Below are 18,131 nucleotides of genomic sequence, written 5' to 3'. Positions count from 1 at the left end.
TCTTCCTTCCGAAAGACACCTCGGAGTCTATTCTCCTAACTCAACTGTGAATCCGCTGACTGCGCTTCTGTTATGATGTGAATGCAGCCCACAGTACCGGAGGCACTGCAGAAAATCATTGCCAATGCCATCTATTTGCAAGTCAAGGTGTAAACTGATGAGGTAGCGGTCTCAGGATTGTCCGGTGGAGATATGTGGGTGTGAGATACTTCAGGCGTATAAAGGTCCAGATCAAGGAATTGAACGTACGCCTAGTTCAGGCAGGTAACCAGTGGAGAGCCTGAATGTAATTCAGTTGGTATTTCAGCAGGCCAACAAGGAGGGATTCTACGTGTTTCAGGTTTGAGTGGACCAAGAAGCCAATAAAAATGTGGCGCAGGTTTTTTGGAACATTAAGAAGGCAGAGTTTACATCAACGAAGCAAAAAAGAACCCACTTTTGGTGTAAGTTGACCTGGGACAGTAATCGGTATCCAGGTGGACACCTAGGTGTATGCACTTGGGAAAGGTGGTAGGTGGCCAAAAAGGATGTGTCGGGAGAAAGAATGCGATTTAAAAACGCATATGACTCGGATCCAGGAATAGTGCATTTTCCTTTTGGAGGCTTGAGTCTCATCCGCTGCAGTCCCTTCCTCCCAATCCAGTATCCATTCAAGGGGCCCAGCCTCAGAGACCTAGGGGAAGCAACCACTCCTGGACAAGTCCCAAAGATAGATCTGGGCGACACCTACATGAGAGTGGGAAGTATGATTCCCACTGCAGTCTCATGCGCAGTAGTATCCCGACAAGAGGGAGGTGGGGATCCTTGTGAAACACAACAGGGGAGGTTCAAAGGGTTAGAGTAGAATTTACACTATTCTTACGCTGTTCCCTCTTGGAAAGGAATGAGATGAAACCAGTTGTCACTGAGGTGCTGTTGTGGCAGTAGATGATCTACGGCAGCCGTAAGAGAATGAGTACAGATAATCATCCTCATCGGCCACAGATGCTCGAGTCAAGTGGGCACGTGCGGAGGACAGGACACCTGCACACATTTTAGACGGTGATGTAGAGACAATGTCTTGTAGGACCTGAGCGCAGAGGACTTTAATAATGAGATGCTGGTTTTCTCGCAGTTTGGGGAGGTCTTGATGAGCAAGGCAATGTTTTTTACTGGATGACATCTGAAAAATGGACGCATGGAGTATTTAGTTTCAATTTCAGCTTGAATGATACACCCTTTATCCAAGGCCTTACATAGGTTGGCCCATAGTTCATGCAATGCTGTGGGTGGTTTAGTCAGGATGGACATTTTCTGCATCAGTAGATCATCTACACCATTAAATGAACATGCTACTCACATTACGGGTGATCTCAATACACTGTATTTTGCTCTGGATCCCATACAAACTGTAATTAAGTAGCAATAATATGCCTCTTGACGTGATTATTCAATAATATCCATTATGTAAAATGTACTTTTAATTATTACTCTGAGGAAGCCTTAAGTGTGCATCACTGAGTCACTGTAATGGTGTTCAGTAAACCAGCACGCCGATTATCTTCCCAAACCATGTGGAGCACTGTGGTGGTATTATGATGGAAAGTCACAAGACATCAGAAAAGAACACACACCAATGTACCAGATTAAACCAAGGGTCTTTATTGACGCACCTTTCTGGTGGCGCGACACATCAGTGCATTCCAATCTATCAGGAATTATGTATACAGTCCCATGCATGGGCTCTAAAAACAATGCATTTGAAAACAAAAGATGCTCATTTCCCTCTATACCCGTCCACCTAAATAAGCTGCTTTCTAACCAACTGCAGACCCATCCCACCACATGCAACATAAATGAACTTCTCTAGAGGGAGACACTACCTTGAACCAAACACTGGAAGAGTTCTCATTCAAAGTGATTAAAATGCATGTTTCCTTGGCAACATAATTGTCTTGTTTGTGTGCAATAATGTGGCGGCAACTGAATGTTTGAGAACAAGATGTGAATGGTTTTGACTAAGGTTTCTCAATCTCTAACACAAGATGATCTTCTTTTCCAACACTAAGTCGTGTATGATTTAGAAGTGACTGACCGGGTCAGGAGACCAGTGCTGACCACACTGAGGTCCCAACCGGCAAATTTAAGAAATCCTGGTCTGGATAAACAAGCCAGACGCAAATAGAAAGGCCTGAACTGTGAACCACATAACATGGCTGCAGTTTTATTTTCTGGCTGTCTGTGCTTCCGATAGATCTGCACAGCTATCGTCCTCATGCTGACGGGATCATAGAAACATGTACCGTAAACATAATCAGTAGTCTTATCACCTCCTCTCAAAAATACAATGTACAAATTAGTGCAAAAAACAGAGTCGTACAATGACAACCCTGGGATGGACTTCCCATATTATATACTTAAATCATCAGTTATTAAAATATATATAATGTTTGCAAAGCCTTAATGACTGAAAACCATACAGTAATTTGGAAGTGTTTTTCTAGTGCTATTGTGAGGAGAGGGGCAGCATCATTGTCCGTGAGAATTGAGTCAGTCTTTGAGGTTCACCCCCTCCTCCATCAATTTCAGAAAACAAACTGCACAATCCCTAACAGTAATTATGTTGCTATAGTTCACTCACCTCCAAAATAGGATGCCTCATATCAATTCAGAACTTTGCAAAAGAAAAAATTCACATGAAAGAAAACAAGTAGCAGACTAAAATGCTAGTCCAGGGGCACATTGCTATACGGGGCACAAGGCACCATTGGGTATAGGCAAGGTTTTCTAGGCAGGAAGAGACACCAGCTAGTGGGAGGGAGGGGGTGGTATTCACCTGGACATTAAAAGATTTGCCAATGAGTGCTTTAAAGAGGAGCAGACCCAAGATGCAGGCAGATGGAAGTGAGTCAGCCAGAGCGGTGTTAGATTGGATCCCGAAATTACTATGAGGCAGATTTACTAAAACCTTGTGATGATTTGGGTCACTTTTGTGATGCAAACCTGACACCTAATTGGGATTTACTTTCCTGCACAAAACCTGTTTGGGGAATTCCATGGGTGGTACATGGGCATTTCCATGCAACCACTTGTTTTTGACACAAACCCCTATCTACTAACAATTATAGATAGGGCTTTGCACCCAAAAAAACAACAGCACTTTGAAGCTGGCATTACATTTGAGAAATGCTTTTATTTTACCAAACTTTTCAAACTCTGCATGTGCACTGTACAGCACACATACAATGACTGACCAGTTTTAAACTATGTCTTATCATAGTAGTTAATACAAAACCTATGCTAGACATCACAGAGACGCCATTGTACTAAGTAACAAAGGCGTGTGCGTGTTGCACTAATCAGCATGTTTGTGCACTAGTGCTAGCAGCAGCATCATATATATTGGTAGACCAGGCACTCCCTTCCTAACAAATTGCTGTGCTGCATTACATTGCAGTAAAAATAAAGTAAATCAGGCTCTTCGTTTCATACCTAAAGGAATCTCTGATATCAAAATGTAATTTGACTCAATGCATTTCAAGTACATTGTGAATATGTATACGTAGCATCTAATTAAATATTATTTAATGGAGGAGGGGCTTGATTCCACCAATAATTAAATTATGTTGTAGGAAAAAAACTAACTCTCTGCTAAAGTGATTAAGATTTAAGTGCCAGAGAGACTCGAACTTTGTAGTAACGGTCTTCATACCATGCAATGTACAGTGACTATTTGAAGCCTTTGATAAAAGGGAACTGCAAACAAGCGCGTTCTCCACAGTGGCAACAGGAGCTTTCAAACACTGTGAATGGCCAGGTTTGTGTCGTGGTGCCTGCGCCTGACATTCACTCATTCTTCCATGCATAATCTTTACATTAAATATTGAAAAATATCTTTTCTGATTTAAACGCATGCTCCATGATAATGTACTTCAGGTATAATCTGTCAGACTGCTGCTGGAAGCCATCACTTAACCATCGCATATCTACTGGCTTTCTCCTGCTTCACATGCTCACTATTAACTATGGCATTAAACAAAGGATCTAAAAAAAAAAAACTCTTCTTCCTCCACGCCGGTTTTGGGAACAGTTCTCAGGAGCCTCCTTCCTAATCCATCCACCTCCCTCCGTTTTATATGTGTTCTGCCAGACCACATACCCTGCAGGTCACACTCCGGATTAAAGGGGCCGAACATCTACTTCGCTCTCTGATGTGGTCAATCTACTGTGACCATAGAAGGAAGCTCCTTAGAGGACACAGCAGGCTCGAAAGAGAAGCATGCCACTCTGCGAGCATAGGTCCAGCGAGACGCTCTCGTTGGCTGCGATGAAGAGAACGGATCCGCGACGCAGGCTGATGTCAGACAAGGCGGAGTCAGAAGCAGCGGTAGCTTCTCCTTGGATCACCAAGAGGATGCTTGCAGAGTCAATGGAGGCAACAGTGTATTTCTTCTTGGAAGCAGGGATCTGGAGAAAGCAAACATGAAGACAAATGGGATTGGTTTTCTTTAGGAAAAAAGGAAACAATCTAGGTTCTCCAATGCTCATATAAATGTGACACCAAGAGAAAGCGTACAAAAACTCACAATATTAGAGATGATGTGTGCTCATATGAGAATGAAATCAATTCAGGTCATAGGTAACTTACGTTTTGTCACAGGGTGATTTCAAAAGAAGCATTTTTTTTGTCCATCAATGTTTTTTTTTTTCTCAAAGGTTCAACACTTGATTAGTACTATGTGGAGCATTTTTTAAAAGCTATAATAAACATATAATATGACAGTTATCGGATCAGAGTTGTGCAGCCTTCCATGCCAGTAATCTAACCGGTACTGCAAATGCCGTTTCCTATAAAACAGTAACCTGGAAACCACAGGCAATGTTATGAATACACAAACATAGCATAATATAGCAGAATACCCCTCCCCTTTCAATCAGCACTGTGAGGCACGTAGCTTTCCTCCCCCTTCGATGGAGGCCATCAATAATCACCGCTCAGCGGTCCCGTGTTCTTCAAGTAGCTAAAGATCCTTGCGGCGTGGGGGAAATTCTCCTAATTGACCAATCTGTCTGCTGGTGAGTTGGTGGCCCGGAGTTTTTTCAAATTCCTAGCAGTGTGGGCATGAATTCCAAGTGCCAGTGCTGCCACAGGCACCCACTGCACAGTCGGTTTTCCTGTTTACAGATAAGACTCCTGATTCAATAGACGTCTCTGAGCTTCACTGTATACCTCAGCTGTGAAGCACATAGGTCCAGGAAAGTGGCCGGAGGATCAGCTGCCTAACACCTCTACAAAATGTGGATTTCTTTCCAAAATATTTGTATAGGACTGCCCCAGTACATCTGACACCTTGGCTCTTAAAGCCTTTGTCCGCACCCAGTGGCACTGAGGTATTCATGATCACCAATTTATCATTCTTGATCTTAAATCATGACATCTTTATAAATCCTGACAATTTCTGCAAAACCGCTGGTTCTGAGTGGGTAAGCAGCCGTTATCTGTTACACAGCTGTGAACTGTAAGAAGGAACTATTTTTGTTAGCTGATCCACTGAAGAGCTGTGATTTTTTTTTTTTTATGGCACTATTGACTGTTGTATTGTTGGAACTGCTTTCATGCAATCGGTCAATGTGTTAAATTGATCTTTATTGTTGCACATTGATGGGCGTTTACTGAACGGCTGCATTATTGAGGGAAATGTACCTAACGGAGCAGGTGGGGCGGTCGCATCTAGCAGCAGATTCTTCACCATTTGAATATTCCCCAGGCGTCAAACTGGATAAAAAAACCTTTTTGCACCACCTCTGCATGCCAGATGAAGGCGCTTTGCGGCCCCACACTGAGGCCTTTCTGCTGCAGAAATGTCATGCAGGTATATGTAGGCATCAGTCTCTCATGCTAACGTCAGTTGCTTTTGAGACTGTTAGCGCCTCTAGAGGCAGACCCAAAAGCAAACTGGTACAAGGTGTGCAGATTTGTACACTTGGGTTCTTATTAATGGATAGAGCCCAATAACAGACTGGGAGGATGAGAGGGTTTGTGACAATTCTGCAGTTAGATAGTCTCTACCAGAAAGAGCACTACAGAACATAAGTAACTTATTCTTCAGATAAAGTATTCTAGCTGCTGATTCTTCACCATTTGAATAGATACCAAAGCAGTATGTAGTTGACGGTACGTCTGTGAAGGGACTCAAGCCAGAAAGTCCTACAGGATTGAGCGAGGGCAAATTAATTCCCTCTCAGCAAACCTGACTGACCAGACAATAGTGTTTCGTGAATGTATGGAGGGATGTCCAAGCAGCTGCCTGGCAGATGTCTAGGACAGGGACTCTGTTTGCTACCGCAGTGGTAGCAGCTTTGGCCATAGTATAATAAGCACCCAGTCATCCCGGAGGCTGCTTCTTGGCCAATGCATAGCAGATATTTATGCAGAGCACGATCCAGGAGGACATGGTTCTCTTCTGCACTGCCTTCCCATTTTAAGCTCCGGAGAATGTAACAGAGCTGATCGATAATCCAGTGTTATTTGGTACGATCTACGTAGACGCGCAGCACTCTTTTGGGGTCCACACAATGGTTCCTCTACTCCTCCTTAGAGGCATGTTGCGGAGCACAGGGTGATGGTTAAACAGACATGGAACAGAGTCACAACTTTCGGCAGGAAGGATGCTAGAGTCCGCAGAACTAGTTAGTCTGGGAAGAAGGTAATATGTGGATGATTGACACACAGAGCTTGAAACTCACTCTTTCGCAGTGATGAGGAACACAGTCTTAATGGTAAGAAGCTGTAAGGGACAGATTTGAAGTAGGCTGAACAAAGTGAACATCAGGACCAGATTAAGGTCTCACTGGGGCATCACAAAGAGAGAAGGAGGAAACATATGTTGTAAACCTTTCATTAATTGCATCACAAACCGGTTATTTATTTTTTTGTTGAAATATTTTTATTGACATTTTTTCTCATTGCAAATCAACAACAGTGGAATACATAAGCATTTTCCAATAAACAGCAGCAGCATGTCCAATCAGCAGTAAATAAGAGTCAAACCGTGCTATGATGTGTCAGTGCAATATGCAGGCCCCATCTTTCCCTTCCAACCAGATCTATCATTGCGAGTCAGAGATCAAGAGTCCATAGTGTGTAAGCCAAGACTTCAATATTTTTCAAAACCTTTTAGGGCAGCCCCGTGCTTTGTATGTTGTCTTCTCACCTAGCATATACATGTCCATGCTCTTCCTCCACTAGATAAGAGATGGTCCCTCTGCGGCCCCCCATGCCCTGGCTAGATCTCTTTTTGCGACCACCAACCCGAGCTGTAGCAAAACCAACCCAGGCTTAGGGAGGTCAATATCGGTGGATATTCCCAATAGGACAAACGAGGGGATAAGTGGAACCTCCGCCCCCAGGACACTCCCCATCTCCCCATCAGGGTCGTCCAATACCATTGAATCTTGGAGCACTTCCACACCGTATGATAAAATATGCCTTTCGCCCCTAAACAGCGCAGGCATATGGGTGTTTCAGCCCTTCTTATGTGGTGCAATCGCACTCTATTGTAGTATGCCCTGTGTAGATATTTATATTGAATTAGCCTGAGGCACGATCTGATGGCTACTTCGCGAGGATGCATCAATGCCATCTCCCAGTCCAAATCATCCATCTCTCCCCAATTCCGATTCCCATTTCATGCGCAGTTTCTGTAGTGTATCTGGCTTGTTGTTTATGATCATTCTATACGTCCAAGAGACCGCTTTTTCAGCTATCTCTCCCATAAAGAGACGTCCCTCCAAGGTTGCGTATTCGGGGATATCAGCAGTGACTAAGCCCTGCGCCCGCCAGGCATGTTTCAACTGTAAATACCTGTAGTGTGGGGTCGAGTTCATGTCATATTCCGACTGTAGACAAGCAAAAGTGACTAACTCTTTGCGGTGCAGTATATCTTTAAGTTGTGAAATGCCCAACAGGTCCCATTTCCTGAAGCCTCGCAGCTTCCTAATTTCTGGCAGGCGATCTCCCACCCATTGCGGGGTTTCCCCAGTGACCCGTCCACCCCATTTAATCTGTCTCTCTGCCTGCTTCCATGCTGCCAGAACGATCCGCATCGCCGTGAGTAACTGGGTAGCACCCCCCCCCATATATGTAGTGCGTGTACGGGCAGGTAGTGAATTGTGCAAACTCCAAAACGTATGTGGGGTGATCCCTCTCTATATGTTCCCATTCATTCACTACTATTAAATGGGTGCCCAGTAGTACGCCCTAAGGTCCAGCAAGGATATGCCGCCATTATATTAATTATGATGCAGTGATAGGGGCGGGTTATTCGACGGCGTACAGATCAGGGATTGCCTTGGTGCGGTTTTTGAGTGGTTCAGGTGTAATGGATTAAAGTGCAATTCCGATAAGTCGGAGCTGCTCTTTTTTGGTTGCACCTGTGAACCAGATTGGAAAGCTTGGTGGCCACAAGATCTGTTTCCACCTGACAATGTGTCTCTTGAGGCTAAAAATTTGGGAGTTATTGTGGACAGTGAATTGTCCTTTGGGCCACATGTTTTGTGCCTCTCAGGTAAATGCTTTGGCATTTTACGGATGCTGAGGAAGTTTCTTCCTCTAGTATCTTTCCAGCATAGGAAGATTATTGTTCAGGCCTTGATCGGATCTCGACTGGACTACGCAAACGCCCTTCTCTTGGGTCTACCAAAATATCTTTTGACCCGTTTGCAAGTGGTACAGAACTCGGCTGCCCGTGCTATTTACGGGCTCCCGAGAAGAGCAGGTGCCACGGCTTTACTGAATTCTTTACACTGGCTACCGATCGCTAAAAGAATTCTTTTTAAGTGCCTGACTTTTGCCTTCAAAGCTTTACAAGGATCTGGCCCTAAGTACTTAAGGAAACGTCTCTCCCGATATGTACCTAGCAGGTCTTTGAGATCATCTTTTCTATCCAAAATGACAGTCCCGGTTATCAGGCGTGCAAGGATGGGAGGTCGATCGTTCCGCTACCTTGCCCCGAAGGAGTGGAATGAACTACCACTTTCTCTTAGACAGGCTCCCAGTCTCCTTGCTTTTAGAAAAGAGCTTAAAACGTGGCTTTTTACTAAATAAATTTTTTTATTAACTAAACTTGATCCTTCTCTTCTGTCTGCTTTTTTAGTTGTTATGTCTCGTTTTGTCTGCCGATATTCTTCATCAAAGCGCCGGGATGCTCCTTGGAGTAGCCGAGCGCTATAGAAGAAATAAATTAACATAACATAAGAGTGTTGCCAATGCTACCCTTGGCGGCCGTCCATCACAGAGGAATGTCCATAGTACATCGTCAATTCTTTTGAACACTTCCACTGGTATTAACTGGTAGATGTTTTGTAGCACGTAAAGGAATTTGGGGAGCACTATCATTTTGTATAGAGCCGCCTTGCCTAGGAGGGTCAGCGGCAGGGACTTCCATCTCCCCACGTCCTCACGAAAGTCTCGTAGTGCGCTGTACAAATTATGATCCAGTGCCAGTGTCGCATTTGTCGTTGCATAAATACCTAGATATTTAACGCCCTCTTGAGTCACCTGAAGCTGGCTTGGACCTACAGTGTGTTCACCACGCCCACCCATCTGATACAGGCAGGATTTTCCCCAGTTAATCTTATAACCCGCCTGCGCGCCGTAAAGTTCACAACTTCCCATAATGCTTGGGAGAGTGGTGGCTGGGTTTGTCACATGCAACAATATATCATACGCATATAAGGATATGCGCTCGTCGGGCTCTGTCACCCCATCCATCTGAAAGCCTGTTATGTCTGGGTGTGTTCGGATCACACAAGCGAGTGGCTCCAGTACCAGGGCAAAGAGCAGAGGGGATAAAGGACAGCCCTGGCGCGTGCCTCTGCCTATAGAAAATTCCCTTGATAGTACCCCATTAACTCTGACCCTTGCCACAGGTCTGTCGTATAGGACGGTGATCCATTGCCGGAACACCGGTCCAAAGCCAAATATCTCCAGTACGGACAGGAGAAAGGGCCAGTGTACCGTATCAAATGCCTTCTCGGCGTCCAGGGACAAAATGAAATGCGGGTCATCTCTTTTACTCACCCCTTCTAGCCAGTTATGCAGCCGTCTCAGATTAAGCCTGGTTAACCTTTTGGTCATGAAGCCCGGCTGGTCTTTGTGGATAAGACCGGAGATGACCCCTGTGAGTCTGTTTGCTAACACCCTGGCAAGTATTTTGGTCTCTAGATTGATCATGGAGATGGGACGATATGAGCTACAACGGTCGGGGGGTCGGTCTTTCTTAGGGATTACGGCTATCGTGGCTGCCCTCAAGTCCCTGGGGAGGCTTCCCACCTCATGCGGCTCCAAGTAAAGCTGGAGGAGATGCGGGCAGAAGAGCGTCGCGTGTTGCTTAAAGAATTCCGGGGGGAGCCCATTCGGTCCGGGAGCCTTCCCAGGTTTTCAACTGGCCAATGGCCATCATGATTTCCTCGTTTGTAATCTTACTGTCTAGGGATTGTAGGTCTTCTTCCCCTAATCTGGGGAGCTGTATCGTCTGCAAATATTCCTGTATTTGCGCAGTTTCAGCCAAGGGGCGCTGTGTATAAAAGGCCTCATAGTAGTCTGCAAAGGCATTAGCTATTGCAACTGGGGTAACGTGGATCTGCCCTCCCTCCTCCTGTATCTGTGTCACCCACCTGCTATCTAGTTCTTTTCTACTGAGCCAGGCATGCAACCTGCCCGTCTTAACCCCCGTGTCGTATAGTCTCCTATGTAATGCTTGTATGGCCTGTTGCGCGTCTTTCCTGGCCAACGCGAAATATTCCTGTCTAAGAAGTTGTAGACTACGCAACAGGGAAGGATCGTCTCCTGTATTAGCCCTTGTTTCGAGCTGCAGGAGTCGGGACTCAATCTCCGTAATCTCTTAGTCATCCTTCCGTCTTTTATGGGCAATGATGTTTTGTGCCCTATCCCGGAGTAAGGGTTTGTATGCTTCCCATAGTGTGACCGCCGAGTCTACCGTCCCCACATTTTCTTTAAAATAAAGCTTGGTTTCCGTCCCAAGTTCTTGCGCAATCTGTGCATCTTTTAGATCCCAGGCATTAAGTTTGCATTCCCTATGTCTGCCGTGTGTGCGGGTGCCTACTGTAAGTCGCATACGCGAGTGGTCCAAGAGTCCTCTGGCCAGGAATTCCACCTCACACCCCTCCCTTAGGTCTCATGCCGGAGCAAATATGTAATCTATTCTTGAGAAGACCGCATGGGCCCCTGAGTAAAAGGAATAGGCCCTGATCTGTGGATGTTGCCTGCGCCACAGATTAGTGAGTGCCAAAGTGTCCGTGAATCGCTTCAACGGCGTCTCTTTGGGGTCTCTTGGCCGGACAGATGTGCGGTCAATCTCAGAGTCCATCACATCATTAAAGTCGTCACCAATAATGTGCGTGTCAGAGCCAGCCTCCAACAAAATTGTAATTAGTTTTTCTAGTGTTTGGCGTTGGAGCCTGGGTGGTGCATAGACACTAATAAAGGTGACATGTCGTCAGTGCTTAATTTGTGCCGGTGCTTAGCACCGGCACCTATTTGACAGGGCCGGGTCTACATAACACCACCACGCAACTCTGAGACTGCACGTCATATACTTAGTCATATGGTAGGCAATGTGTGTCAGTATATAAAACTAAATTATCTCAGGCTCAGACGCGGCGCGCATCACATATCATTCATATTTGACTCCACAGATCTTGTATTCCAATGATGCCGATGATGATGCATTTCAAATTTGCTTTAAGCGGCGTGAAGCCGCAGCGGATAGCCAGTGGCCCTTCAGTGTTGCTGCCAATGGGCGGGCCGCGGCCCCGGAACACTGATTGGATAGGGGGCTGAGTTTTGTGTTCGTCGGGGGTTGGGCTGTGCTCTGCGGCAGGCAGTGTGTGTGTGTATTTTTTTCAGTATGCCACGCCTCAGCAGACCTACGCGCACGCCTGTCCTCGCCATTACCAGGGTTCACAGGCAGGGGGTTAGCCTGACGTCGAGTGCAGGCTGCAGCAGGCCTAGGCCGCCTATTGAATAAAGGCAGGCAGGCCAGTGCCCGGCCGCCCACCACCACCAGCAAACCGAGCAACGCTGCTTTTTAAAATATTTTGGAACGTGGTGTTTGGAGTGACACTGCCTGCGACCGACGGTCACGGGCGTGGTAGGCGTAGGCTAGCTCCTGCTCAGTGATGAAGACCAGCCCTCCGGGGTTAAGTTTAGAGGCCCTGCAGGCTGCACCGGCCCTGCTGCCCTTCATCCAGCAGACCAGCCTTCTCCTGGTACTGGCAGTCAGAAGAGTAGGTTTCTGCGTGATTCCCTCACCTGGGCCAGTGGTCTCCTAGGCAGCTTTGGGTCATGGCTGCGAGGCTGGGGCCCCTCCCCCTAGGCTTGCAGCGGTACCGTAAAACATGACTGGGCGGCCTACTCAGGACCCCTACCATGGCATTGTACTTGCACACGGACAGTGCCGACTGCGGAGGCATGATTACTCAGGGCAGGCCTTGGACAGTGGACTTCACAGTTCACTTCAAGTGAGTCCAAGCCGGCATGCCCTTAGCAATCGTGCCTCTGGCACCGTCCATGTGCAAGTACAATGCCAAAGTCTTCTGTTGAGGGACCCATGCTAGTAGGGGCCTTGCAGTCGCAACCATATTTTACCGCAGCTTCTCAATGTATACTATCAGAACCATTATGCAAACTGCAATAGTGCACCTTCCAGTGGCATTCTGAAAAATAGGCAACACGTGTATTAATTATGCGTTGCTAAAACGTGCAGTCAGTATTTTTATAGGTACTGTATATGTACATCACTGACATACTTTTAAAACTTGCAGTGCGTTTTTGTTAGAGAATTTTGATAACCCCAGACAATGTGTGTGTTCACTAGAGCACCGTGAAAACTGGGGAAAGTAGATTATATTTAGAGGTGAAACCGGTATGTCATTATGAAAAACTGCATAGTGCTTAGAGGCTCTATGCAAACTAGAACTCATATGAGAGGAGAGGCATTAAAATCCCAACCATGCCTGTAAAATATTGCCCAGAAGAGCACAACAACTGTGTTTAATAAGTCAAAATACATTTTAAAAAGTGTGAATTGTATCACTTTTAGGACTGAGGTGGTATGTAGTTGTGTTGGTACTGTCACTGGCAGGGGCAATGGGTGGTGCAGGCTGTCGTGATCTCCCGAAAAGGTCCCTGGCACTTTTTATTTTACAAATTAAGCACGGGTAGAGCAAATAGTCAGTGGGTGGGGTCACTGGTGAAGGTGGGTGTGGCCTCCTAAAAAAATTAAGCACTGCATGTCGTCTGTTCCATACCCCCTTGACCGCTACATAGGTGCCATTGGGGTCTGTCCAGGTGCATTCTAGGCGGAAGGGAGGGCTTTTCCTAATTAATATTGCTACGCCACGTGCTCCGGTGGAGAACCCAGCATGCGCCAGTGTTTTGTACGCACCTCTGCCTAAGAAACCACACTGAGTACCCTTTAGGTGAGTCTTCTGTAGGAGGATGACATCCGGTTTCAACCTCTTAAAAAGTATGTTGCCACTAGTCCTCTCTTAATCTGATTTCCCATCCCATTCACATTCCAGGAAAGGACGGAATATTGTCCTCGATCAGGTATAGCCATCTGTATGGTGTGTAATATTCAGCCTGCCGTCTAGCCCGTACCCCCTTCTTCTCTGCCGCAGTACCTGCAATCTGTAAATGTATACTGGTGTACCTTTTTGCCATGTTATCTTAAACCCCCAACTCCACATGCCCCCATCCCCCCCACACCCCTCCCCAACATCCATCTGACCACCCAGAGGGTCAACTGGACCAACTGTGTTGTGATCATATTGGCGAGGTCTGTCGCCCACCCCTCCAGCCCCGATGTCTCAAACTGTGTTCAGTCCCCCCCGTCCCCTCACATAAACTCCCAAATCCCAATTACGCAGTCTCGGAGGTTACACCTCAAACCAGCAGCTGCAGGGTCCATCAAACAAACACAAAAAAAAAAATAATTACAACAAACAAAAGGAAGGGGAGGGACATGTGGGAAGGGAGAAGAGGGGAGCGGGGGGACGGGCGGGGAAATGAAAAACTCAAGAAAACGCCAATAGAAATGGGGGGGGGGGGGGGTGAGAACAAGAGGGGGAGGAGGGAAAGGGAGAACAAATGCAAAGAGAAATTGGGGCAGAACACAAGGGGTAGCGTGTGATGCGTGTTCCCTGTCCGTTCCACCAGTTGCTCTTTCAGGCCAGTCGTTACTCTTCAGCATCACTGTCCACGGATGGTGTCCGAGTGTCTTGTCTGGTTTCACTGGTGGCCCCTCCTGTGCATTCCAATAGGTTGATGTCTTGCAGCAGAGGGTGTTCGCCTTCCAAGTCCGTAGTGATGTCCTGGTCTGTGCAATCCTCTGAGCGGCGTGTGGCAAGGTCTTTAGGGTATCTCCTGACTCTCAGTGCTACCCAGCTGCGGGGCACCCTCAGAATGCCGCGCCCCTGTCGCGGTCCCCGACATCCTCCCGCTCCGGTAAGGTGTCGGTCTGAGTGCCATGTTTGGGGTAGCGTTCTTCTTCTTCCGCATCCGCTTGTGCGGCCAAAAAGTGTTAGCATTCAGTGAGGGGGCCACTCCGGATCGTCGCAGCTCATCAGGAGGCACCCTCGGCAGGAGACGCTCCTCCAGTCAGTGCCACGTCTCCTCTGGGGTGCTGAAGAACAAGGTTTTACTTTGAAAGATCACCTTAAGTTTGGCAGGAAAGAGGAACATGTACGTAATTTGCAATGGTCGCAATTTGTCCTTGACAGAGTCAAACTTTTTTGTTGCTTCTGTACTTCTCTGGAGTAGTCCGGGAACACAATGATCCATGCATTGCCCACTCGAATCTCACCCTTCTGTCGGAATATCCTGAGAATAGTGTCTCTGTCTTGATAATTAAGAAACTTAGCAATCAACGGCCGTGGTGGTGCCCCGGGCAGAGGCCTGACCCCAGATATTCTGTGTGCTCTCTCAATGATGAAGCATGGTGAAAAATGTGCCTCTGGGAAGGTATCCAGCAGCCACGTGCGCAGGTAAGTAACTGCGTCTGCCCCTTCGAGTGCCTCCGGAAATCCAATAAAGCGCATGTTATTTCTTCGTGCTCGGTTCTCAGCATCGTCCACTCTCCAGAGGACCTCCTTCAGAGTTGTCTTCAGGGCTGTAACCTCACCTCGCAATGCACGAGTTACATCTTCGACTTTAGAGATACGCTGTTCCACTTGCGTGACCTTTTCAGAGACATTTCGAAGATCTTGACGGAGCAGATTAACATCAGTCTTAACCTTGTCGATCTTGCCCTCAAGCACCTCCCTGGAAGACTGAATTGCCTGGAGGAGTACAGTGTTGTCAGGTGGGTCTGCCAGGCTCGTCCCGGCAGAGTTCGGCGCCTGCAGTGGTTTAGTAAATTTGTCCATCTTCCCCTGCTTCTGTGTCTTAGTGTCTTTATCTCGCGCCATCGATGGCCAGCACCCAGATGGGGCGACCAGGTGATCAATGCAAGACACTGAGCGTCCAACGTTACAGTGTCGTCGCGACTCCCACCCTTTGTGCCAACCGGGTCCGTGAAGCGCAGCGCGCGAGTTATGCCCCCGTCCAGCTTTCAAACCAACAGGCAGGGTGGGGTGGAGTCCAATCTTAGCGCAATCTCCAACAGACCTCCGCTGCCCCCGCAACACTAGATTATCGTCCCGGACTGCCTGAAGGGCCACTGAGTGTCCACAGGCCCCACTTCACCCACGCTCACCGATTTGTGGCTCACTATTCCAGCCCCGTGGCGGTCCGTGCAATCAAGGTCTCACAGTATTCCTCGCTTTGTGCCAAATATCCCACCATGCTCCACATTGCGTAGATGTCTTACTGCTGGACCAGGTTGTGAGGGGGTCATACCAGGCCGCACCGACTGGTCGCATGTAGCCCCTCCGTTATGTGGCGCAGTGCCCAACCAGGTGTCCCGGTGCTCGAAACTGCCCAGGGACGGCTCCACAGTAATTTACTACGTCCCTTGTGACAGTCCAAGGGGGCAGGGGCCCTTCTGTGTGCCACCCACCAGCTGGCGAAGGCCCCAGCGCGGCGCCCAAGGTCCAAAAATCTGAAGGCCTGCTGAGGGCCGGTCTGTGCACCCAGCAATGAGTCCGTTTAGCCGCACGGCCTCCCTGGCCTGCCAGCGGTCAGTTTGCAGGGGGGGGGGGGGCACTCGCCACCTGTGCACCTCTTCTACTCTCCTTGGGGGACCCCCTTACCTCCCTCTGTGCCTGCTCTTCTCATCTTACGATGTCCGGACACTCGTGCGCGCACCAGCCACGTCGACAGGCCGCCCAGCCAGAGCCGGTGTCGCTGCTCGCTCACTCCCTGATGCTTACAATCGTCTGGGGCAGGCGTGGTCCTCCCCGCGTTACGGTGTCTCCCGTCACACCCCCGGAGAGGGGAGGGGGGCAAGTGTCCAAGTACGCAGCCTTCCCGGACTTCCGTAGTGCAGCCTCCCGCCTCGCAGGCAGCCAGAGCCGATCCGCGGCACAACCAGCAGCCGTGCGGCCGGGCGCCCAGATCACCATGGGCAAGGGCAGTGTCCCCGTTTCGCCTCTGCCTCTATCTCCGCTGGCCGCCTCCCTCGCAGACACCGCAAGGCGCCCTCCTCCGCCGGTGTTCCTCTCGGAGGCGCTCTCGGGACAGGGCCACCGCCACTTTCCGTTCAGTGTGCCGCCATTTTGTCCTCCGCCCAGCCCGGCAGACCTTCGCCGATTAAAGACGTCGCGGGTTATATTTTTCTCCGCACCTCGGACCGGAGCTTGCACCCCAAGTTCGGATACCCAATCCATGGTTTTGCGATCCCGGATCAAGGTGATATTACAGGATTAATTCAGGATCGATGTTCGGCCATCGGAGCTCCAGTTGGACTCGTCTAGTCCGCCATGCTCCTGCCACGCCCCCCACAAACCGGTGATTTCAACAGTGAGGGCTGATCTGGCAACCGATAACAAGGCCAAAAGATACCCCTTAACTGTGCCCAAAGCCTTGCTGGGCAAGAGACAGAGCAAACAGCAGAATGTCAGATAACTTGACCTGGAGAGGGTTAATCTGGCGTGTGCCACACCATGCCGCAAATTTGTCCCAAAGACAGGTGTACAGTTTTTGTTGAGGGATGCCTAGCTGCCAAGATAACATGACCCATCTCTGGAGGAAGGTTGAAGGTGTTCAGCTTTTGCTGCTCGATCTCGTAGCATGAAGGTGGTGATTGCAAAGGCCCAGGTGCAGAACCTGACCCTGTTGCTGCAACAGCAGGTCTTCCCCCAGAGGCAGCCTGATCAGTATACTTAGGGTTAAGCCAAGGACTTCTGTCTGTGCCCAATCAGGAGCCCTTAGAATGACTTGGGCCCGGTCTGTCCAGATCTTTTCGAGAATTAGGGACAGGAGTCTTATCAGCGGAAAAGCATACAGGAGTCCCGAATTTCATTTGAGGTAAACTACGTCTCGGAGCGATAGACGCCTTGGAAACTCCAACATGCAGGCGTGCTGACACTTCACATTCCCGGCAGTAATCTGGCTTGCAATGACCGTGCCAGCTGGTTCACCACTGGGAAAATGACGTGGGGGGAGGGGAGGTATAGTCATTTGCAGAGGCTGAAGGCCTCCTGGCATCGGGTACGTGACCATGCCCTGTATGTTGCAGTACTACATAACAGTGGTCTTGTCCATGAACACCTGTACCAACCTCCTTTTGATGGGCGACAGGCTTTCTGCACCTAGCGGATGGCCCTCAGCACCAGAAGGTTGATATGGAGCTAGGACTCCTCCGGAGACCAGAGGCCTCTGATTTCCACCTTCCCATATGGCCACCCCAACCCAGGGGTGACACATCAGTAAGCTCTGGGTGGGGAGAAGGGAGAAGGGTCAGCTGCTAACCCAATCGTGGTCCAGCAACTACCACTAAAGATCTTATTCAGTCTTCTCCAATATCTGAACATGATGTTGGGCCCACAAGTACTTCAGATCCCATTTCAGGGTCTGCATATGCTACCTGAGGTGCTCGACCACCAGGGTGCAGGCGACCATCAGTCTCAGCACCCTCAGAGTCGACTTCACTTAAATCCAAGACTGAGCCAAAAAAAAAAAAAAAAGA

At 48.3% G+C, this 18,131-nt stretch overlaps 1 protein-coding gene across 1 annotated transcript in view; it reads right to left on the bottom strand.

Annotated features, from left to right (window-relative positions):
- Positions 1 to 1,620: 1,620 nt before the first annotated feature.
- The window catches only part of MPI (mannose phosphate isomerase), a 109,053-nt gene continuing 92,542 nt past the window's right edge, over positions 1,621 to 18,131 (bottom strand). Inside the window, exon 8 of the mRNA XM_085643812.1 lies at positions 1,621 to 4,446. Coding sequence (XP_085499938.1) covers positions 4,228 to 4,446 — 219 coding nt within the window. The 3' untranslated portion in view covers positions 1,621 to 4,227. The remainder of the gene's footprint in view (positions 4,447 to 18,131) is intronic.

Source organism: Triturus cristatus, chromosome 3_1 (genome assembly GCF_964204655.1).
Source record: "Triturus cristatus chromosome 3_1, aTriCri1.1, whole genome shotgun sequence".
In the NCBI taxonomy this organism is placed as follows: Eukaryota; Metazoa; Chordata; class Amphibia; order Caudata; family Salamandridae; genus Triturus; species Triturus cristatus.
The sequence above is the reverse complement of the archived record's forward strand: the minus strand, read 5'-3'. Positions and strand labels throughout refer to the sequence as shown.